This window comes from Podarcis erhardii (assembly GCF_964252035.2).
Source record: "Podarcis erhardii genome assembly, chromosome: 7".
Classification (NCBI taxonomy): domain Eukaryota; kingdom Metazoa; phylum Chordata; class Lepidosauria; order Squamata; family Lacertidae; genus Podarcis; species Podarcis erhardii.
In genome coordinates, this window is record NC_138511.1 from 11,897,061 (window position 1) to 11,921,406 (window position 24,346).

At 49.1% G+C, this 24,346-nt stretch overlaps 1 protein-coding gene across 2 annotated transcripts in view; it reads left to right on the plus strand.

Annotated features, from left to right (window-relative positions):
* The window catches only part of ALPL (alkaline phosphatase, biomineralization associated), a 67,988-nt gene that overhangs the window by 29,834 nt on the left and 13,808 nt on the right, over positions 1-24,346 (plus strand). For both annotated transcript variants that reach the window (XM_081871075.1, XM_081871076.1), the window contains exons 5-8: positions 5,193-5,367; positions 10,400-10,575; positions 21,431-21,574; positions 22,823-22,892. In XM_081871075.1, coding sequence (XP_081727201.1) covers positions 5,193-5,367; positions 10,400-10,575; positions 21,431-21,574; positions 22,823-22,892 — 565 coding nt within the window. The remainder of the gene's footprint in view (positions 1-5,192; positions 5,368-10,399; positions 10,576-21,430; positions 21,575-22,822; positions 22,893-24,346) is intronic.

Consider the following 24,346-nt stretch of genomic DNA (forward strand, 5'->3'; position numbering starts at 1 on the left):
GTGTCTTCAAAGCCCATGACACCTCTGGTAAAGGCTGTTCTCCAGTTGGGGTGCTCGCAGGCCAGTGTTTCCCCATTGTCGGTGTTTATACTACATTTTAAAGATTTGCCTTGAGAGTCTTTAAACCTCTTTTGTTGACCACCAGCATTACGCTTTCCATTTTTAAGTTTGGAATAGAGCAGTTGCTTTGGAAGATGATAATCAGGCATCTGCACAACATGACCAGTCCAACAAAGTTGATGTTGAAGAACCATTGCTTTGACACTGGTGATTTTTGCATTAGTTTGCATGTCTTCCCAAGTGATGTGTACAATTTTTTGGAGACACCATTGGCAGAAACTTTCAAGGAGCCGGAGATGGCATTTATAAGTGGTCCATGTTTCACAAGCATACAGTAAGGTTGGTAGTACAATAGCTTTGCAAACAAGCATTTTGGTTTCCCTGCGAATGTCGCAGTCCTCAAACACTCTGCACTGCAACTGGGAGAAAGCTGCACTCGCCGAGCTCAGGCGATGCTGGATTTTGGCACCAAAATATATTAAATGATGGAAGGAAACACCCGAAGCATCCCAGTGAAGAATGGTAGTGCTCTGTGGCCATGGAACACTGACCAACTTCTGCAGGAAATCTAGGAACAAAAGCAAGACCCTTGGTCCATCTAGCCCAGCCATGCCTACACTGACTGGCAGAAGCTCTCTCCAAGGTTTCAAGCAGAGAGCCTTTGCCCAGTCCTGCCTGTTGGGGACTGAACCTGGGAAATGCAAAGCAGTTGCTCCATCGCTGAGGAGGGTGCCAGGTGGTCTGAGGCTGATTTAAATGATCAAGCCGGTCCTTCAAGAGGGGCTGTGATGCCAAGAGACATACTGATGGGGATATTGTAAAACAAAATTCACAGTGTTTGCTGAGCCTGGATGTAGCTTAAATCCAGTGCCCAGGCTGGCAAACTTGTAAGCAGAGCAGATTCACATGGCAAGAGCAATGTGGGGCATTCTCCCCTTGCCCCATTTCTAGGGATTTAGAGACGCAGGTCGCGCTGTGGGTTAAACCATAGAGCCTAGGACTTGCCAATCAGAAGGTCGGCGGTTCGAATCCCCGTGATGGGGTGAACTCCCGTTGCTCAGTCCCTGCTCCTGCCAACCTAGCAGTTCGAAAGCACCTCAAAGTGCAAGTAGATAAATAGGTACCTCTCTGGTGGGCATTTCCGTGCACTGCTCTGGTTCGCCAGAAGTGGCTTAGTCATGCTGGCCACATGACCCGAAAGCTGTACGCCGGCTCCCTTGGCCAACAAAGCGAGATGAGCGCCGCAGCCCCAGAGTCAGTCACGACTGGACCTAATGGTCAGGGGTCCCTTTACCTTTACCTTTTAAGGAGGCAGCAATTTCCTTTTTTTCTGAAGTTGTTTTTATTACATTTTCCAAAATTTCACACATAATAAAAACTCCCTCCCCTGACTTCCCAGCTCCTATTCCATGATGTCTCTATTTTTCTCCCTCTGAACCTTAACAAAACTACTATAACAACAACAACAACAACAACAACCTTTTTATTCGACCGTCAGTCAGGAAAAAAAATAAATACAAATACATTTCTCAATACACAGTTAAAACATCCAGGAAGATTTTAGAGCTTAGCCAACACTAAAAGGGCTAAACAAATAGCCCCATGTCAATACGGTCAATTATGGTCTTGCGATGCTTAAAGGCTAAAAAAAGAAATTTGGCCACCAAGAAAGGTATAGCGCTAGTGACATTATTCAGCAACTGTAAAACCTGGTTTTCTCCGGGTAGGAAGCTGAGTTGACATAGGAGTGGGAATATAAAGTTTTGTCTAAGCTCTGCATAAGAAGGGCAAGTCAAGAGAATGTGTTCGGTGGACTCAACCACACCGATAGCACAATGACAGGTTCTCTGGGCGTATGGTACTCCCCTGTACCTTCCCCACAATATCGCAGAGTCAAGGACGTTTAATCTAGCCGCTGTAAGAAGTCTGCGGTATTCCACATAGTGGATTTCTGCAAGGTAGGGGGCTGGTGTGGTTGGATAAATCTGGTCCCCTAGGAACACCCCTGGTTTTACCAGGGCTATGTCCTCTTGTCTGGCAATGTCACACAGTCTCCGGGAGATCACATCTCTAGCTTGATTGTACGTCATAGACTCAAAGTAAAGGTGAGACAATCCACAGGGGGATTGGATTGTAAAGGCCACGTACCGTAGAGCTTGCCAGCTGACCTCTAATCTCATGACCGCACCGGCTACCGAGGGGGGAATCCTAAGGATGGCTCTAAGGAATCGCATTTTGAAACTACTATAACATTTAACCCCTCCTGTTGCTCATAGTTCAAATCCTGCTCACGAGTCCAGCCCCCGGACAGCTCCTCCCCCCAACGACGTCTGGAAGCTGACCCTTTCCAGAGCAAGGGCAACTCCTTAAGTGCCTCCCTGTGACAAAAACAAACATAGCACATTCCTCCCAGCCCCAGCTTGGAATTTGGCAACGCTAGGCACCTTCTGTTTTGGCCCGTCTTGTGGCGGATGCATTCACATGTTTGGTAGACCACCCCTTGTGCCCTGGCGGGGTGACTCTGGGTCAACCGGCCACGAGTTCTTCTTAAAAAAAGAAGAAGAAACACACGAACAAATTGCACAGGATTTCCTGCGCCGATGCTATTCCAGGCTCTTCTTATGGTCTTAATGGGATTCTCAAGTAATTTGTGAGCATTAAAGAAGAAAACAAGGTAGGCATATAACCCCTGCTAGTCAGTGCAGGCAATACTGAGCTAGATTGGGCAGAGGTGCTGATCCATCAGCTTCCTAGAGCAAGCTACAGTACCAGTGCCAGCAGCTAGATGCAGGCAAGCTGTTTGTGTGCTCCCCTAAAACACGCTTCTTAGGGAGAGAGCCCCATGGATCACAACAGGACCTACTTCTGATTGAGTGTGCCCAGGATCTCACAGCTGGGCCCTTTTCACAGCCCCCCGCTAAGGGACCGTCCCAACTGCCCGCAGCAAGGAGCCCCTTCAGCAAATTTGTGGGCTGCATCAAGAAAACATTCTGTTTGCACAGACCCAGAGTCAATATGTTTTCCTGGACGAACGTTGCGTTCCAGTGTTCTGAGAGGCCGAACGGCATTCTTCCTCCCAGACTCAAGAAACTCTGTTTATTCCCCCCGATCATCACCAGTTATCTTCATTTTCTTATTCAGGAAGCTTAAAAAGGCCCCCCAAGTAAGATGCTCCGTCCGGTCAACTTGTTTTTGTCATCCCCTGCCTGCTCTGGGCCAAGTGGGGGAAAGTCCAAACTTCATATGGGGAGGCCTCCAAGGGATACCGTATTTTTTGCTCTGTAAGACTCAGTTTTTCCCTCCTAAAAAGTAAGGGGAAATGTGTGTGCGTCTTATGGAGTGAATGCAGGCTGCGCAGCTATCCCAGAAGCCAGAACAACAAGAGGGATTGCTGCTTTCACTGCGCAGCGATCCCTCTTGCTGTTCTGGCTTCTGAGATTCAGAATATTTCCTCCCACCCACTTTCCTTTCCCTTTCTGTCACCAACTTTCCCTCCTCCATCTCTCCCCTCTCACCCCTTCTCTCCATCTCCCCAGGCTGTCAGGGGAACGATGTGCATTGCTGCTGCCACAAAGGACTGTACTGATTGCTTGCAGAGGGATTTTGAAATTAGGCCGGGGCCACATAAAACTAGGTCAATGTGCCGCAGGTCTCCTGCACGCCCCTTATATGGCACGGGTGCAGATTCCTCCCCTGCCCATAGAGCATGTTTGCACCCATATTCCACCCCAATGCTCTAGGTAGCTTCGCACCCCAGCCCAGCAGGCAAGCCCCGTGCCAACTGCAGCCAAGGTTGCTTCAATTCCCCAGGTATTTTTAATTTGCGCTACGACATTTTTAACTGGGCTGCCGCCAGTGTGAGGACTGAGGCAACAAACATCCGACCTGCATTCTATTCAATTGTTTTTTTGGTCTTTTCTCCTAACAAATTGGTCCTTTCCCCTCTATTTGACAGTAGCATAGCTTTCAACTTTTCCCTTTTCTTGTGAGGAATCCTATTTGGAATAAGGGAATTTCCCTTTAAAAAAGGGAAACGTTGACAGCTATGGACAGTAGTCATGCTGGGTATTTTTCAAAAAATGTTTTAGTGAGTTATAATGTATGTTTAACTCATGTATAATGTTTTATTATGTTTTTATATATGTTGGAAGCTGCCCAGAGTGGCTGGGGCAAGCCAGTCAGATGGGCGGGGTACAAACAAACAAACAAAATTATTAAATCTATATGTTTAATTCTATTTATGTTTAATTGTTTTTTTAATGAGTGCTTTCTCCCCACCTCGATGTTTTAGCTGTCTCTACTTTTTAGCTGTCAGCCACCTTGAGTTCCTGTCAGGGAAAAAGCCAGGATATAAATGATAATAATAATAATAATAATAATGACAGAAGCTCCAGGGGGCAACTGCTGCTGCCAGCGATGGGGCGGATCCTGCCTCAGAGCCTTATTTCGGCTCACAGCTTAGGCAGCGGCGGCAGGAGAAATGTTTGGGGGGAGGAGAGAAACTCATCTTCGCCATCACAATCTGCTCTACCATGTTCAAACTCTTTATTATTATTATTATTATTATTATTTCACTAGGTAACAATTACACGCTGCTTGATTTTAGGCCCTCCTCAAAGCAGTTGGAAGGATAAACTCATCCATAAGAAAAACCAACAATGATCATTTAAAGCTTTTGAAAAGTTAAAATAACGATCGACTGAAAAAAACAGATTAAAACTCGCGTCAACTTTCTAAACGTCTGGGTGGGCTCGTCTAAACAAAAATGTTTTTAGCAAGTGCCAAAAAGAGCACAGCAAAGGGGCCTGCTAGATATCAAGGGGCAGGGAGTTCCAAAGTGCCCTTTTTTTTACTTTTCATTTTTACAAATGCGGAACGGGTTTATGTGGCCCCTGTAAAGGTAAAGGGACCCCTGACCATTAGGTCCAGTTGTGACCGACTCTGGGGTTGCGGCGCTCATCTCATTCTATAGGCCGTACAGCTTCCGGGTCATGTGTCCAGCATGACTAAGCCGCTTCTGGCGAACCAGAGCAGCGCACAGAAATGCCGTTTACCTTCCCGCCGGAGCGGTACCTATTTATCTACTTGCACTTCGTGCTTTCAAACTGCCCTTCTGCCATTGCTCCCTGCAGACGTACAACACGAACGCCCAGGTCCCAGATAGCGCTGGCACAGCCACGGCTTACCTGTGTGGGGTGAAGGCCAACGAGGGGACACTGGGGGTCAGCGCGGCTGTGACGAGGTCCCAGTGCAACACCACGGCGGGGAACGAGGTGACCTCTATCCTCAAATGGGCGAAGGAGGCAGGTGAGTGGGACAATGGGTCCAAAATCAGGGGTGTCCAGTGGCTCCTTCCAACAGATAACTTTTACTGCCAGAGTTGGGTGAAAAGTTATTTATTTATTTTAAAGTAACTTGCTGTTTGGAAGCAACCTTGTTTGTGTGCCCCCTGAATGCAAAAGTGAAAAGTTACTGGTGCTTTTCTGGGGGCAGGGATGTAGCTCAGGGACAGAGCCTCTGTTTTGCAGGCAGAAGGTTGCAGGTTCAATCACGGGGGGCTAGATTCCCAGAGAGCAGCTGCTTGTCAATGTCAGAGAAACTGATCTAGATGAGTCAGTGGCTTGACTTGATCCAAGGCAGCTTCCTATGTTCCCAGACTCTCCAAGTCTGGGATTTTCCAGGGACAATCCCAGATTTACAGAAGCCGCCCCGGTTTCTAATTTGATCCTGGAATGTCCCACTTTTCCTTAGGACGTCCCTATGTTCATCAGAGAAATGTTGGCGGGTATGGAGTTACATGACCCCCGAGCCAAGGAGATAAGTGGTACCTTGGAAGTAAAACGGAATCCGTTCCGGAAATCCGTTCGACTTCCAAAACGTTCAGAAACCAAGGCGCGGCTCCCGATTGGCTGCAGGAAGCTCCTGCAGCCAATTGGAAGCCGCGTCAGACGTTCGGGTTCCAAAGTACGTTCACAAACCGGAACACTCACGTGTTCAGGAGCCAAAACGTTTGAGTTGCAAGACGTTCGTCAACCAAGGTACAACCTTCAGAAGGCAGCCCTGTATAGGGAAGGTTTTTTTTAATGTTTAAAGTTTTATCATGTTTTTATATATGTTGGAAGCCTCCCAGAGTGGCTGGGACAACCCAGTTAGATGGATGACGTATAAATATTATTGTTATTGCGGCATAAAGGTAAAGGGACCCCTGACCATTAGGTCCAGTCGTGGCCGACTCTGGGGTTGCGGCGCTCATCTCGCTTTACTGGCCGAGGGAGCTGGCGTACAGCTTCCGGGTCATGTGGCCAGCTGGTGAACCAGAGCAGTGCACAGAAACACCGCTTACCTTCCCGCCGGAGCAGTACCTATTTATCTACTTGCACTTTGATGTGCTTTCGAACTGCTAGGTTGGCAGGAGCAGGGACCAAGCAATGGGAGCTCACCCCGCTGTGGGGATTCGAACCACCGACCTTCTGAACGGCAAGTCCTAGGCTCTGTGGTTTAACCCACAGCGCCACCCGCGTCCCTATTATGGCACAGGATGTCCCTATTTCAATCGGAGAAATGTTGGCGGTTATGTGTTCCTGTTTAAGCCAGCCCTTCCTTCTGAACCATGAGGAGTAGAATTTTGATTTTTTTTTTAAAGGAAGGACCGTAGCTCAGTAGGAGGAGGGGCACAGTCCACAGTCTACATAAAGAGACCTGGAAGATCACATCTTGTGATCTAAGGCTTCCCCAGCCCTGTTGACGTCCTAATAATAAATTTGGTTTATTACTCACCATTCACCCTAAGGCCCCAGGGCAGGTCATAACAATTCAAAATGCAGCAGCTTTGAAACACATTGCAAGAGTAAAGCTCGCTGGTTGATAAGGCATTTTGAAAATCGTGGGCTTTGAGAGATAAATGCTTGCTTATTATTCCGTTAACAGCACAATCAAGAGCAAGTACCTCCAAACTAAATGTGGCTTATTCCCAAGGGTACATAAGATGGCAGCTTAGGCTTTGCTGTTATCTGCGCTTTTAAGACAAGGCCTGGCTTTTATCAATACTTTTTTAAAAAATCAATTTGTTCAATATGGGGCTTCAGTAAAAAGGTGCTGGAATTTTCCACTTTTCTCCCCAAATGGGGGAAGCATTTTTATTTGTGGGTCTTTCCAGATCCAGAGCTGAACGTTGGGTTTTGCTCTCATTCTCATGTGAAAATAGGTGGGCTTTTTTTTAACCGCCAAGCAAAAGTTTCCTCTTAAAACTTCACTTAGTAACAGATCGCAGATCACTTTCTGGAAGGGTGTCAGAATACTTTAACCACAATAAGTGCATTGTCTGGGACAAGAGCTGGACTTGAGACTGGTTTGATACGCAAGCAAAACAGAATCTTCGTGTCCAAGTTTTTGCAGCATTGGAGAGAAGGGCAAAAAGCCCAGTGGCAAAGCACATCAATTTGCACATGGAAGGTATCTGGTTTAATCCCTAAAATTGATTGATAGGCCTGGAAACGGCTATCTGGCTGCTACTAGCAGGTGGTGCTGTGGGTTAAACCACAGAGCCTGGGGCTTGCCGATCAGAAGGTCGGCGGTTCGAATCCGTGCGACGGGGTGAGCTCCTGTTGCTTGGTCCCTGCTCCTGCCAACCTAGCAGTTTGAAAACATGTCAAAGTGTAAGTAGATCAATAGGTACCACTCTGGAGGGAAGGTAAACGGCGTTTCCGTGCGCTGCTCTGGTTCGCTAGATGCAGCTTGGTCATGCTGGCCACATGACCCGGAAGCTGTATGCTGGCTCCCTCGGCCAATAAAGCGAGATGAGCACCGCAACCCCAGAGTCGGCCACGACTGGACCTAATGGTCAGGGGTCCTTTACTTTAACCAGGATGGCTAAGCTTTGCCTTTGTGGTTGGAGGCAGCCGTGCTTCCAAATACCAGTTTCTGCTGGAAGCCACAGGAGGGGAGAGGGCTCTTGTGCTCAGTTGGGTCCTGTTTGTTGGTTTCTCCTTGGGGCATCTGGGTGACCCCTCTAGGATCAGCACACTGGACTACATGAGCCATTGGCCAGATCCAGCAGCCAGGCTTCCCATTCATTCGTAACAGGAAGGAGCGTCTCCACCCCCATTGTTCTGCCCGGACACTGAGGTCCAGTGCCGAGGGCCTTCTGGCAGTTCCCCCAACAGGGAACCAGGCAGAGGGCCTTCTCGGTAGTGGCAACCGCCCTGTGGAACGCCCTCCCACCAGATGTCAAAGAGAAAAACAACTACCAGACTTTCAGAAGACATCTGAAGGCAGCCCTCTTTAGGGAAGCTTTTAATGTTTAATAGGTTATTGTATTTTAATATTCTGTTGGGAGCCACCCAGGGTGGCTGGGGAAACCCAGCCAGATGGGCGGGGTATAAATAATAAATTATTATTGTTGTTGTTTAGTCGTTTAGTCGTGTCCGACTCTTCGTGACCCCATGGCCCAGAGCACGTCAGGCCCTCCTGTCTTCCACTGCCTCCCGCAGTTTGGTCAAACTCATGCTGGTAGCTTCGAGAACACTGTCCCACCATCTCGTCCTCTGTCATCCCCTTCTCCTTGTGCCCTCCATCTTTCCCAACATCAGGGTCTTTTCCAGGGAGTCTTCTCTTCTCATGAGGTGGCCAAAGTATTGGAGCCTCAGCTTCAGAATCTGTCCTTCCAGGGAGCACTCAGGGCTGATTTCCTTCAGAATGGATAGGTGTGATCTTCTTACAGTCCATGGGACTCTCAAGAGCCTCCTGCAGCACCATAATTCAAAAGCATCAATTCTTCGGCGATCAGCCTTCTTTATGGTCCAGCTTTATGGTCCAGCTTATTATATCATTATTATATTATTGTTATAACAGTCTAAGGCAGCTTCCAGCACCCCTGGACTGTATCCCCTGGTAAGTACCAGGAGCATCTGAGCAGATACAGGAGGGCCCTGGATTGACCCTCTCCAGGTGAGGCTGGGAACACCTCCTGCCTGAAATGAGCGTAGCACAAGGTCTGAACATAGAATCATAGAGTTGGAAGGGACCCTGACGATCATCTACCAGTGTTTCCCAAACTTGGGTCTCCAGCTGTTTTCGGACTACAATTCCCATCATCCCTGATCGGTGGTCTTGCTAGCTAGGAATGATGGGAGTTGTAGTCCAAAAAAACAGCTGGAGACCCAAGTTTGGGAAACGCTGAATTCCAGTCCACCCCCTGCAATGCAGGAATAGACAGCTGGCCCTTATGGGGATTGAACCTGCAACCTCTGCATTACATCTGTTCATGGTAGAAAATTTGTGTGATTATACATATATGAGAAAAATTCCACCAGGATATTTATAAAACGGGAAGCGCTAAGTCACGCTGCTCAAAGAAGCGGCCCTCTTTATCGTCGCCGCTGAAATGTTTTGGAGGAGCCAAAGGCTCTGATGCTTCCTGTTGTTGTTGTTGTTTTAAATGAATAAACAGATGGAAAATGCCAAGAAAACATTGCTTTTGAAAAATGCATTCTGTTGATGCTAAAAAAACAACAACCAATCCAATGTTTTGGACATGAGTCCATAGTTAAATGTCTGAAGAGGAACCTGTTTGATCGCTGTCCTTTCGTGGCCCAGCTGGTTTGAGTGGCCTCGGTGGTCACACTGTGATTTTGGGGGGTGTGGGCTGGAACGAAATCAGATCAAAGCCTGACATTTGCAGGTGCCCACACTCGGAACCTCTCTGCCCACTTTTTCTCTCTTTCTGCCAAACAGAGCGCCTCTTTCCATGGATCAGCTGGAAACCGCGATTAAAAATAAACCCTCGGGTTCCCCCTCAATGGGGATGTGTGCCCCCAGCTCCAATTACAAAGGAGGCTTGTGCTGGCCTTGCCTTTATCCATGGTGCCCCCATGGGGCTGGTGCAGAGAGACGGTGGGTTGGGGGGGTGGGGGGAGAAGGAAGGAAGTGCGAAAAGCGAAGGGATGATCTGGAGGAGACACAGAGCGCAGTTGTTCTGCTTGTTCTCCGTGGGCTCCGAGGGACAGGCGAGGAGAGCCAAAAATCACTCTCGGCGAGATGATTAACTCCGCAGAGCGGAACAATGTTTAACCGGCTGTGTCGATAGACAGAATAATGTGTTTTCAGCAGCACGCTTTGACCCCGTTGCATGCCCAAGATGTGAGAGGGGTCATTTAGCTTGGGAGAAGAGGGGAGGGAGTTTGGTGGCGTCTTGCCCAGAAGGGGGTTTTTTTGAGCTTGGCTTCTGTGCCTGCTGAGTTTTGCCAAAGTTCATGCCGTCAGCCCTGGAAAGCCTCAACCTCCAGGATGAAGAGCACATCTTTGCCTTGACGGTGCTCTTCCTTTGCTTCTCTGGTCCCAGGCAAATCTGTGGGCATCGTCACGACAACGCGGGTCAACCATGCCACGCCGAGCGCGGCCTATGCACACTCTGCCGACCGGGACTGGTACTCTGACAACGAGATGCCCCCTGAGGCCATCCAGCAGGGCTGCAAAGACATCGCCCACCAGCTTTTCGAAAACATCCCAGACATTGAGGTGAGCGGGGTCAGCCAAGAACAGCTGCGGGACGGTTTTAATTTAAGAGGGGAAGAAGGGCAATGAAGAGTGGACAGGGCCGAGGGGACCTGGATAGCTCTGTTGGTTAGAGCATGGTTCTGATAACTCCAAGGTTGCAGATTTGATCCCCATATGGGAGAGCTGCATATTTCTGTATTGCAAGGGATTGGATCCTTAGCAGTGCTTTTTTTGGGGGGGGGACATGGGGGTATGCATACCCCTAAACAATTTGTGAATCTACGTTTGGCCTCATTGAGGGGCAGTATTTCAATATGAGTAGGAAAATGAGTAGGAAAATAGGGACGCGGGTGGTGCTGTGGGTTAAACCACTGAGCCTAGGGCTTGCCAATCAGAAGGCTGGTGGTTCGAATCCCCGTGACAGGGTGAGCTCCCATGGCTCGGTCCCTGCTCCTGCCAACCTAGCAGTTCAAAAGCACGTCAAAGTGCAAGTAGATAAATAGGTACCGCTCTGGCAGGAAGGTAAATGGCGTTTCTGTGCGCTGTTCTGGTTTGCCAGAAGTGGCTTAGTCATGCTGGCCACATGACCTGGAAGCTGTACACCAGCTCCCTCGGCCAATAAAGCAAGACGAGTGCCGCAACCCCAGAGTCGGCCACGACTGGACCTAACGGTCAGGGGTCCCTTTACCTTTACCTTTTTAGGAAAATGAGAGTACCCCTAAACATTTTTATTTTACTTTTTAAGAAAAAAGCACTGATCCTCAGGGTCCCTCTAGAATTATATGATTCTATGGATACCAAAAGCGGGGAATATAAATGAAATCACAGCGTATTTGGGGTGATTCTATCTCTCTTTGATGAGCCAATGTAGCGGTTAAAGCAGGGGTCAGCAAACTTTCTCAGCAGGGGTCCGGTCCACTGTCCCTCAGACCTTGTGAGGGGCCGGACTATATTGTTTTGAGGGTGGGGATGAACAAATTCCTATGCCCCACAAATAACCCAGAGATGCATTTGAAATAAGAGGACATATTCTACTCATGTAAAAACATGCTGATACCCCAACCGTCCACAGGCCGGATTTAGAAGGCAATTGGGCTGGATCCGGCCCCCGGGGCTTAATTTGCCTACCCATGGGTTAGAATAATAGAATCCTAGAATTGTCGAGTTCGATGGGACCCCCTAGGGGTCATCTAGTCCAGTGTTTCCCAACCTTTGGCCTCCAACTGTTTTTGGACTACAACTCCCATCATCCCTAGCTAGCAAGACCCAGTGGTCAGGGATGATGGGAATTGTAGTCCCTAAACAGCTGGAGACCAAAGGTTGGGAAACACTGATCTAGTCCACCCCCTGCAACGCAGGAATCTCAGCTAAAGCATCCATATCAGATGGTTGTCCAACCTCTGCTTTAAAAACCTCCAAGGAAAAAGAATCCATCACCTTCCGAGGGAGGCCATGCCACTGTCACACGGCTCTTAATGCCAGGAAGTTGATCCTTTTTTGTAACTTGAAGCCATTGGTTTGAGTCCTACCCTCCAGAGCAGGAGACCACAAACTCGCTCCGTGTGACAACCTGTCAGATATTGGAAGACAGCTCTCCTATCTCCTCTCAGTCTTCTCTTCTCCAGGCTAAACATCTCCAGCTCCCTCAAACGTTCCTCATAAGGCTTAGTTTCCGAACCCTCCACCATCCTGATCTTTTCCCCCTCAGACGTGGAGCTCCCTGGGTGTGACCTTGAGCCAGTCCCTGCCTCTCAGCCTAACCTACCTCGCAGGATGGCTGCTGCAGGGATTAAACAATGAGAGACAGAACGATATACAGTCATACCTCATGTTATGTTTGCTTCATGTTGCGTTTTTTCAGGTTTCGTCCCGCTGTGACCTGGAAGTACTGGAAAGGGTTACTTCCGGGTTTCACTGCTCGCGCATGCACAGTAGCACTAAATCACGCTTCACGCATGTGCACAAGCACCAAACCACGCCGCTCGCCTGTGCAGATATGGTGCTTCAGGTTGCGGGCTTTTCATGTTGCGAACGGGCCTCTGGAACGGATCCCGTTCGCAACCAGAGGTACCACTGTACACCACTTGGAGCTCCTTGTCGGGAATAGACGGGGTGGAAATGCAGCAAATGAAGGAATTTGGGCCCTTGGATTAATAATAATAATAATAACAATAATAATAATAATAATGATAATAATTTTATTATTTATACCCCACCCATCTGGCTGGGTTTCCCCAGCCCTGTCCCTAGGGCCCACCCCTCAATGGTCTTCCCCCTGAATGTTTTTGCCTGACTGGTACCTATCCCTGGACTCAGATAATGCCTCTTGCCTGCATGAATGGAGGCCAGAGAGGGATGCGTGGAAACTAGCCTACTGCGCGAAGGGAAAAATTCACATCAATTGCTCCACCTGCTTTTGCCCCACCCCTGGCATGTGCCACCCCCCCCAGAAGGCAATGCGTCCCTTGGGGTTTCTAAAGGCTCCCCACCCCTGAGATGAGCGGTCCATTTAGTTCCCAGCACTGTCTCCTGGGACTGCAGAATGGCTCAGGCTCTGACGCAAGCCTAATAATTATTCCACTTTGTGCAAAATGTACTGTGCCATTCGTGGAATACCACGGCCGTTCCTTGGGCGTTACTCTCGCTCTCTGGTTTCGGTAGCAAGCAGTTATTTTGGAGAGCAAGGTGGGTGGATTCGAGAGGGACACAAAAGGGAGGATCCAGCTCTGGGTGGATTTATTGCATTTTCAGTCCTGCTCCAAGGAGATCAGGGCGACTGAAAACGGCCTCCCTAACCCTATGTTATCTTCAGGCTAACCTTGTGAGGTATGCTAGGCTGAGTTCAGGGGTCACATGACCTCGTGGGAAACCTTTCCAGGGTCACATGACAGTGGTGCATAAGTGGGCGGAGCAATAGATGTGAATCTTACATTTGCACCCTTGGATGAGAAGCTCCCTAATGCGTTCTTCTTGAAGCAATATTTGAAGCACAGCAGTCCTTCAAAATTCACACTTCTCCAGATTTTGCAAGGCACTTCTACAACCAAACAATATGCACAACGATGCCTGTATTTGGGGGGAAATAACAAACAAAATGCATCCTATTCGGGGCAAATTGCTTTCAGAACCGTGTTTATTATTATCATTATGATTATACTGATGAATTTTCACAAAGATCGAAACAACCGCAGCTCAAATTGCTGTGGAGATCTGAATTGAAGACTGGAAATTTAGAAAGCCAGAGAACCGGAAAATTGACAGAATATTTAATCCCTGCCCCCAGCTCCCCTCAGATCTTTCATTTGGGGGTGGGAAAAGCTGCTCCCTGCCTTCTTTCTCTCAACGTTTATGGTGCATAGAACATATACAAATTGAAACTGGTTAAAGCATGAGGAGTCTTACAGCAACAACAAAAATCTTTCTTTTTTAAAAGGAAACACCTTAAATTAGAGATTGTGGGCTGAATTACCATCTAATGACTTGGATGGGTCTTGGGAGAAAAACCTCTCTGTCTGTTTGTCTTGCAATGAACTAAAAAACAGAATCACCCATCCCACAACATTCACAGAAAAACCTCCTGTTTCTTTCAGGCAAATGTGGGTCTTTCTTCCTCTTCCTCTTCCTCCTCTTCCTCCTCCTCCTCCTCCTCCTCCTCCTCCTCCTCCTCCTCCTCCTCCTCCTCTTCTTCTTCTTCTTCTTCTTCTTCTTCTTCTTCTTCTTCTTCCCTTCTTCCCTTCTTCCCTTGCATTGCAACTTTCTTTTCAAATCTTGGAAGTTAAACCAAGAAGCGGTTTGTCTCCCTGTGAGTCACAATGTTTCCTCAGTTGTGCATAAAGGATCATCTTTCTGCCCTTGAACCCTGCTCTTGCGGAAGATACACCACTGCTGTCCTGATTTCGTTCCATTTTATTGAAAGCTAAAATCTCTAGCCCAGATGGCTGAACAGAGGGGTGGGTGTACAAAAGTTGAGGAATCAGGTGACAGCCCTATGTTTTATCAGTTGCACAGATATTTCATCTGGAAGGAGGATGGGAAAGGAATTTGGTTCGGGTTCTGTACTTCCCGAAAGAATAAACACACCTAATCGCAGCTACTCTTCAAAAGCCCCACTTCTCTGAATTTTGCAATGCCAAATGTTCCTGCTGGATAAAAGTTTATATTGAAGGGAAATGCATTAGTGGAAAGGACATACCAAAATCTGCTGGCAAACATTAGGGGTAATTGCATGGGGGAAAAGTGTAGCCTAGGAGAAATTTGCATTCAGATACTGGCAAAATGTTAACGAAAAACTGCAAAGCGGTGTGAGAATGTGGAGAAGTGGAGATTGGAAAAATGAGGAAAACCCCAAATGGGTGACTTCATCTATTCCTTGCCTGGAACAACAGCCAGGCTCTTGGCTGGCTGAGAAGGATAGGCCGAGGTTAGAAGCTTTTGGTGTTTTCCAAGCAGCTGATTTAACTATGCAGATCAGCTCAAAGAAAGCTTTCAGTGCTGCGAGTGGAAAAGTTGTGCGAATCGGCGGCTCTGAGGGGGGCGAGAGGGGAGGCCCTTGAGAATGCAACCCAAGAAAATCTCCGGCAGTGCAGACCCTTCCTCCTCCTCCTTCATGCCGGACCAGAGAGCCTGAATTGTGTCTCTGTTTCCCACAACAGCTGTTCTCGTCCTCTGCCTTGCAACCCAAAGAGGCGAGAGAACGCGAGTGAGCCGGGTGGCCTCTTCCCAGTCCCTGCCTGCACCTGGCACTCGGGCAATGGGCCCCTGTTGCTATTCAGGCCCACTCTCTCGAGGACCCAGCCAGCAGCCCCCACCTCCCCGGCCCGTTTCCCCCAAACACAGGAAGCTGGCAAGGGCGAGAGAGTGCCAGGAGGCCAGAGGGCACCTCTCTGCAGATGCATTCCACGCTCAGGGTGAAGAGAAGCTTGAAAGATGCGCCGTGGTGTCGTGCGCTGATCTTTTATCTGGGCCATTGTAGCAGAGCGCATCGGTTGCATCGTCACAGCAGGGCACCCAATGCCAGCTGGCACAGCTTGCCCAAAAGCACAATCAATGCCTATTGTCTCAGGCAGTGGGCACAGCAGGAGAGGACACAGCTCCCCCTGGTGGTGGAATGAGGCCAGCAGCGCCTAGAGGCGATGCTGATGTCTCTGTGGGCCGATGTTCGCACAGGAGGTTCTGCGGGCAGCAATGGAGGCGTTGGATGATGGGCTGTAGCTGGGCACCCATTTGGTGCCTTATGTGGCTGGTCTGGTCTGCAATGCAGGAATCTTAACTAAAGTGTCCATGATAGATGGCTATCTTAAAAACATCAAAGAAAGGGGAGTCCATAATCTCCCGAAGGAGACCGTTCCCACTTAGTCAGAATCTTTTTTTCTTGTAATAATAATAATAATAATAATTTATTATTTATACCCTACCCATCTGGCTGGGTTTCCACAGCCACTCTGGGTGGCTTCCAACAAAGTATTAAAATACAGTAGTCTGTCAAACATTAAAAGCTTCCCTAAAGAGGGCTGCCTTCAGATGTCTTCTAAAAGTCTGGTAGTTGTTCTTCTCTTTGACATCTGGTGGAGGGCATTCCACAGGGCGGGTGCCACTACCGAGAAGGCCCTCTGCCTGGTTCTCTGTAACTTGGCTTCTCGCAGTGAGGGAACCACCAGAAGGCCCTCGGAGCTGGACCATCTCAGCGTCCAGGCAGAATGATGGGGATGGAGACACTCCTTCAGATATACTGGACCTAAACCGAGGCCGTTTAGGGCTTTTAAGGTCAGCACTGACACTTTGAATTGTGCTCAGAAATGTACTTGGAGCCAATGTAGGACTTTGGAGCCATTAGTTCGAGTCCTACCCTCCAGAGCAGGAGAAAACAAGTTTGTTCCCTCTTCCACGTGACAGCCATTGAAAGGCAGAGTATAGTCGCCAAGAGGTGGATTTAGGGGGACTCGACCAGTTTGATTGCACAGGGTATGGAGCCTTTGGCGCACTGCAGCTATGATGTAGAATGGAAGGCTTGAGGCAGGGTGGGGGCGCCAAATTTTGACATTGCCCAGGGCGCCGCTGAAATTTGAGACCCCAAGATCTGCCATTGTCAAAGGCCTTCTCTTCCTTCATGAATGTGTCTAATCCTCTTTTAAAGTCATCCTAGTGTGTGGTCGGGACGCAGGTGGCGCTGTGGGTAAAACCTCAGCGCCTAGGACTTGCCGATTGCATGGTTGGCGGTTTGAATCCCCGCGGCGGGGTGAGCTCCTATCGTTCGGTCCTAGCTCTTGCCCACCTAGCAGTTTGAAAGCACCCCTAAGTGCAAGTAGATAAATAGGTACCGCTTTATAGCGGGAAGGTAAACGGCGTTTCCGTGTGCTGCGCTGGTGCTGGCTCGCCAGTTGCAGCTTCGTCATGCTGGCCACGTGGCCCAGAAGTGTCTTCGGACGGCGCCGGCTCCTGGCCTCTTGAGCGAGATGAGCGCGCAACCCTAGAGTTGGACACGACTGGCCCATACGGGCAGGGGTACCTTTACCTTTAATGTGTGGTCATTGCTGCTTCCTGCCGCTGGGAGTTCCATAGTTTTAACCACGCACTACTTGAAGAAGTCCTTTCTTTTATCGGTCTTCAGTCTTCCAGCATCCAGCTTCTTGGGATAGCCACGAGTTCTAGTGCTGTTCTCTGTGCCGCTCATAATTGTATAAACTTTCCTGTTGCCTCTGTCTTATCGTTCCTCTAAACCTTTGCTCCCCAACAGCTTTCAGAAGTTTCAGGGACACGAGTGACGCTAAACCACTGAGCCTCTTGGGCTTGCTGATCGTAGGCAAACTCGGCCCTCCAGATGTTTTGTGACTACAAGTCCCATCATCCCTGACCACTGATCCTGTTAGCTAGGGATGATGGGAGTTGTAGTCCCAAAACATCTTGAGGGCCGTGTTTGCCTATGCCTGATTCAGAGGTACCCTTTACCTGATGAAGCAACTGCCAGACATCTTTTAAAGACACAAACTTTCCTCTTAACTTCCCTGCCTGAAACCCTGGGGATCCACTACTGCCGGTCAGTGTAGACAACATTGAGCTAGACAGATCAAGGGTCTGACTCAGTATAATGCAGAGTCTTTTGGGTTTTTTTTAAACTCTTCAACCTTTAAAAGTAATCAATATGCAATCAGGATCTTCCTAGCGCCCATGAACCTGGTGGCATGGCATTTTCCAGATGAAGAAACAGGCTCCTCGGAGGACTTTAATCTAACAAACGCAGAATGAAATATATACCCCCAGGGCGAAAAATTTCCAGCTGAAGCAGGAGGGAAAAAGAGAGAGAGAAAGGGAGAGAGTTAGGGGGAGGTGAGGCATGTTTCAATGCGGCGATGGCCGCTCGCTGTGGCATTCATTCCTCTGGGTGAAGAGGCGTTTTGCAGTGCGCAGGCAAAGGAAGCCACTTATTAGAAGCCACTAATGTTATGCAAGCACATGGGGGCTCCTGGGTTGCCCAAAGGAGGCTGAGCCAGGCAGCTCAGAAACTCAGCTAGCTTCCCACTCCCAGTTTTCTGAGGCCTTGCCATGGAATTAGATTTCTCACCAGGCAAAACAGTGCGCTTTCCTGGCAGGTTGCGGAAGGTGCTGGGTCCCCGTGCGGCTGGTGGAGGAGGAACAGCAGCAGCGAGGCATGAGTGCGAACCGTAGATTTGTGCAAGAGAGGTGCTGGGGCCCAGAAGATTGGGCAGGGCCAGGGGCCTGGTGCCAGCCACACCCTGCCACAAACCCCACAGGACGCTCTCCCCCCACCACAAAGGTCTGGCTAAGCCAGGCATGACCTCGCATTCCTGCTGCCTGCGGGCGCCTGGAGTGCTGCTGGGCGCCCTCCAAACAGCCCTGGCCCAGGAACAGCCGGCAATGCCAGGGGCGATGTTAGTTTGGTTGCAGCAGCCGTGGCAGTGCAAACAGGCAGCCACAACGGCCCCAGCCACCCTGTGGTTTGAGCGACAGAGGTCAGTCTCTGGGCTCCTTTCACCGCTCGCATCGTCCGATGGAACCCGGCACCGCATTTCTCCCCTGGGGTAAATAAATAGGGGTGGGTGTGTCTCTCTACTTCAAATAAACCCACGGCAAAAATAAAGCAAAAAGCTGAACCTGTTATTTAAGCAGCTTAATATGTCCATTAAAAAAAAGAAGATAATAATTTTAACTTTCTTCTGCAGTAATTACATGTTGGGCGAGCCAATTCTGTTGGGTGTGTAATTAAATATTCCCCTTCAAATCTCTTTTCCCCCACCCCACAACCTGGCCCAGTTCTGCTGCACTGTATGATTCACCTTCTAAGACCCTAAATCGGAGGAGGAGGTTGGAGTGCCAGCAAAGAAGCGTAATTGTGGTCAAATAAACAGGCTCTCCGTTGCAGGCCTTCACAGATGCAGCCCAGCTGAATTGTAAGCGCCTATTGGGCTGGGCAGAGAGCCTGCAAAGGACAGATTGCAGGAAGACAGACAGTCAGGAAGCATCTCTTTTAAACTTGCAGAGGTTTATGAACCAGATGTAGGACTCTCCTTAGACTTTTCCTTCCCTTTCAAAATGTCTCTGGTGCATAGCTGTCAACCGTCCCTTATTTGGCAGGAAACTCCCTTATCCCAGCGCCCTGTCCCGCTGCTGTCCCTTATTGATGATGTCCCTTAAATTTCCCGGGTTTCAAAGGAAGCAGCTCCCCTCCCTCCCTCCTTCCCTCCCTGCCGACCAGGGAGGAGGGAGGCTCCAACTGTGTTGCTTGGCTGTCCGGCCCGCCCCCCTCCGGCCTCCTCTCACCAGCCTCGGCCCCTGAGAGCCCCTCCCCACCGGGACTGAGGAGCCTTGAGAGAAGAGTGAGGGCAACCATAGAGAGAGCAGTTCAGAGCGAGGAGGAGGAGGTGCGGGCAGGTGTTCCAAGGGCTAACCATTGAGGGGGAAAGCGGAGGAAGGACCGCAAGCGCTTCTCCCATAGATTTGTAGTGGTAGACTAGCATAGATAGTCTGATCTGCGGGTTTACTTCGGGCGCTATTTCCCCCCCTCCTCCCGCCCCGCCTGATGGAACTGAGAGCTGCAGATGGAGCGTGAGAGAAAAGATACAGAACTGCAGCAGCATCTTCATAGCTTGGGCTTCGTTTTGCGCGAAAAGTGGTTGCTGCTTGTAGTTATTTAATTGCAGCGTTTCATCAGCTGGTGTCTTGAGTAGCAACCTCTGTAAACGAAGGGCTAAAAACCGGCGCTGCTCTCCCAAATTATCTGGTCCCTTTTAACTTTGTATTTCAGCTGGTTGACTAAAATCCCTTATTTTCGAGGCTGCTGGTCCCTTATTTTCAAATCTGCAACTTGACAGCTATGCTCTAGTGCCTTCTTGGGCCAAGTTTTCTATTAACATTCTAACACTCCACCTGAGGCCCCTTTTTTTATTCTGTCTGAACCAGTGCAAAGTGGAAACTGAGCAGAATGAGAGAGGAGGTTCTTTGAAACCTCATTTTGGGAGGTTTGTTTATCCAGGTCTTACAACCTCAATTCCTGCAGTTGTCCCACAAAACTGGAGCCAAGGTGTTCTCGTTTGCCCCAGAGCCAAAGTGGCATTATAAAATGTCCAGAACATGGAAAGGTCCTTAGATACACCCTGCTGAGTCAGACGGTGTTCTGTTTACACTGGAACAAACTGTCCACCTTGACTCGCATTTCTGGTTGCTTGCCTGCCTTATCGCGGGAGCCCGTCGGGCGCTGCAGTAGACACAGTGCCAGAACTGGGCAGAACGCAGGTGCCCTAAGCTGCTTTGTTGCCCATCAGGCTCAGCACCTTCTGCTCTGGCCGGCAGCAGCTTTGCAGGGTCTTGGGCAGAGAAGCAGCACTCCAGCCAGCCTGCTCTGTAACTAGGGAGGCAGGTGGCGCTGTGGTCTAAACCACTGAGCCTCTTGGGCTTGCCAATCTGAAGGTGGGCGGTTCAAATCCCCGCAACGGGGTGAGCTCCTGTTGCTCTGTCCCAGCTCCTGCCAATCTAGCAGTTCAAAAGCACACCAGTGCAAGTAGATAAATAGGTACCGCTGCAGCGGGAAAGTAAATAGCGTTTCTGTGCACTCTGTTTTCCGTCACGGTGTCACATTGCGCCAGAAGCAATTTAGTCATGCTGGCTGCATGACCTGGAAAGCTGTCTGTGGACAAACACCGGCTCCCTCGGCCTGAAAGCGAGGGAACCCCATAGTTGCTTTGACTGGACTTAACCGTCCAGGGGTAATTTACCTCTTTTTTTTTTTTTACCTGCTCTGTAACTCTCTGCCAGGGATTGAACCTGATGCAACACGTTGGCGACTGATACACTCACAATAATTACCAAAATTATTATACATTCTTTATCCATCTTCTGAGAAAAATACAAAACCTTGTGCAAAGCCTAAAAAGATAAAGAAAACAAAAGCGTTTGAAAAATCCATTGAAACCAGACATTATAAGCTCATCTTAGGTTGGGTAGTTTGTAAGTCTCTGTGGCTTTGCACAAGGTTTTGTATTTTTCTCAGAAGATTGATAAAGAATGTATAATTATTTTGGTAATTCTTGTGTGTATATTGGTCGCCAACGTGTTGCATGGGTCGTACTACTTCTATCAACAGCACAGCTTGCATTTTTCTAGGGACTGAACCTGAGGCTTTCCTCACGTGTCCCACCACTGGCCTGTGGCCCTGCACCAAAGCCTTGCCCAGTCAGGAAGCAGGATGGCTTTGGCTCAGCCACTGGTATCTTTTTTCTCAGCTGAGCACATCGTCCTCTTCTAACTGCAGCCTCAAGCTTTGCAAGCCGCTCTGAAAGTCTTTTTGATCCAAGCGATACTGTGATGTCCATGCTCACCTTGCATGCCAGGTAGAAACAGACTCCTTTCCTTGCCTTCTGCTCAGGTGATTATGGGAGGGGGTCGGAAGTACATGTTCCCCAAGAACACCAGCGATGTGGAATATCCGAACGAGGAGAAGTTCAGGGGGAGTCGGCTGGATGGCAGGAACCTCATTGAGGCATGGAGGAAGGCAAAACCAAAGGATAAGGTAAGTGGGACATTTTTGGAACCCTCCCGGTGAAGTCTGGAGTGGCGATTATGATTGCAATGATGTTCCACCCCACCCCAATCTCGAGCAGCCAGGGGCTTGCCCAGAGTTTGATTTCCTTGGGGTGAAGGTTGGCAGAGGCTGCGGTGTCTGTAGAATATACGGTTTGATTCACACAAATATCCAACCTGAGCATGAGATGCTCATGGCATTGACGCCCCAACAGATCTTGCGTCTCCATCAGTCGCTCCTTGGGGTCCAGCACAGAGCAAGCAGGTCTTTGGTCTTCCAGCTTCCAACCTGTTTCCGGCTCAGCTCTCTGTCTCTTGTTCTCCTACCTAGCAGCAAGGAGAGTGGGGTCCATGAGCCTGGAGGGAACCATCCTTCAGTTGTACCTCTTGTGGCTCATTCTTCTGGGATGCTGATCAGGACACTTATATGGCCAGCTAAGGTCAATGACTTACAAAGAAACCTGTCTAACCAGTTCAGCAACAGAATCTTCTCTTAGATCCTAACCCTCACTGGATATAAGACCTCATGGCATTGTAGTCTAAACCACTGAGCCTCTTGGGCTTGCCGATCAGAAGGTTGGTGGTTCAAATCCCCATGGCGGGGTGAGCTCTCGTTGCTCTGTCCCAGCTCCTGCCAACCTAGCAATTCGAAAGCACACCAGCACAAGTAGATAAATAGGTACCGCTGCGGCGGGAAGGTAAATGGTGTTTTCGTGTGCTCTGGTCACGGTGTTCTGTTGTGCCAGAAGCGGTTTGGTCATGCTGGCCGCATGACCCGGAAAGCTGTCTGTGGACAAACGACAGCTCCCTCAGCCTGAAAAGCAAGATTTGAGTGCCGCAACCCCATAGTCGCCTTTGACTGGACTTAACCGTCCAGGGGTCCTTTATCTCTTTTACCTTCTATAGGACCCCAAGAACTGGAAAGGACTGGGGGCATCACCCAGACTGATCCCCCCAAACCCACAAAAATAATGACAATCCCAGTTGGGGATCTGTTTGGTCCCAGTTCTCCTCCTGGTCATCCTCACACTCTACTATAGTCATGAAAACAAACCCAGTGGCCTTGATGAGAGGGGCCCAATCCATACAACCTCTTGGAAGTACTGCTATTTCACCTCATCACTGCACCAGTTTAGTAGACGACCACCAAAGGTGCTCCTCAGTGGCAAATTGATTCTTCTCTCTCTCTCTCTCTCTCTCTCTCTCTCTCTCTCTCTCTCCCCCCCGCCCTCCCCAGAACGCCTTTTATGTGTGGAATCGGACAGAACTGATGAAGCTTGACCTGAACAAGGTGGACTATTTAATGGGTGAGTTTCTAGTTCATGAGGGGTGATCCAGAATTTTGGATTAAGTTGTCAGCAATAGGCTGATGGCACTCAGCTCTATTTCTCCTTTATATCTGCAGGTGAGGCAGTGGAAGTGCTGGACCATTGCCTTGCCTCAGTATTGGACTGGATGAGAGCCAACAAACTGAAGCTCAATCCAGATAAGACAGGCAATCTTAGTGGGTGGTTTCCTAGACCAAATAGATGGGAGGTTGACTGCTCTTGAGGGACTTACACTTCCTCTGAAGGAGTGGGTATGTAGCTTGGGGGTCTTCCTGGATCCTTTGCTGTTGCTCGAGGCTCAGGTGGCCTCAGTGGCCCTGAGTGCCTTCCATCAGCTTCGGCTGGTGGCCCAGGTGCACCCCTGTCTGGACAGAGACAACCTAACTACTGTTGTCTATGCGTTGGTAACTGTTAGAATTCCTGCTCTGTGATTGCAGTCATGGGATTGTTGTCTATCACATGACGATATACATTTTGACTCCACAGAGTGGAAAGTGATGGAGACAGGATGTTCTTTCATTTTGCTGTCTGATGCTAGAGGGAGAGGGAGCCATGTTGCAGTGCTCTGTGTGTGCTTATATGTAAATAAAGTAGATTAGCCAAAATGCCGAGTTGCTGAGTTCTCTTGTGCAAGCTGCACAAACTCTGCGGATCCCTAAATGTGCCGATGTCTGTTGGCATCGGTTGCTGTGATTTTCGGGCTGAAGAAAGCTTCTGAAGCTCCCAAACAATCGACCAGGAGGGTTAGATTACTGCAGTACATGGGGCTGCCTCTGAAGATGGCTCAGAAATTTCAGCTGGTGCAGAATTTGGCGGCTGGGTTGCCATGGCGAGGCAGTTTGAGCATAATGCACTGGCTGCCAATTAGTTTCTGGGCCCAATTCAAAGTGCTGGTTTTTACCTATAAGCCCTTAAACTGCTCAGGACTACAATACCTCAGAGACCTCCTCACCCCATATAAACCAACTCTGTGTCCATCATTTGAGGCCCTTCTTCATGTACCTCCTCCATGCGAGGTCCTGAGGCTGGCAACACAAGAACGGGCCTTATCTGCAGTGGCTCCCTGTTTGTGGAATTCTCTCCCCATGGAGGCTCACCTGGCACCTTCATTATACACCTTTAGGCGCCAGGCAAAAATGTTCCTCTTCAACCAGGCCTTTGGCTGATTAACAGCCAATGCCCTTTTATATGTGTTGTGTGTGGGGGGGGAGATTATTGGTTTGTTTTCGTTCTTATTTTTATTATGTCTTTTGTGTATTTTTAATGTTGTGAACCACCCTGAGATCCACTGATGAAGGGTGGTATACATATTTAATAAAAAATAATAATAAATATTATTAGGCAACATGTGTGCCTCAAACACCCTTCGCATCTGTTGCCTGAAGCAGCCAGCTGACTCTGTCCAATGTTAGAGCCGGCCCTGACTATGTTGG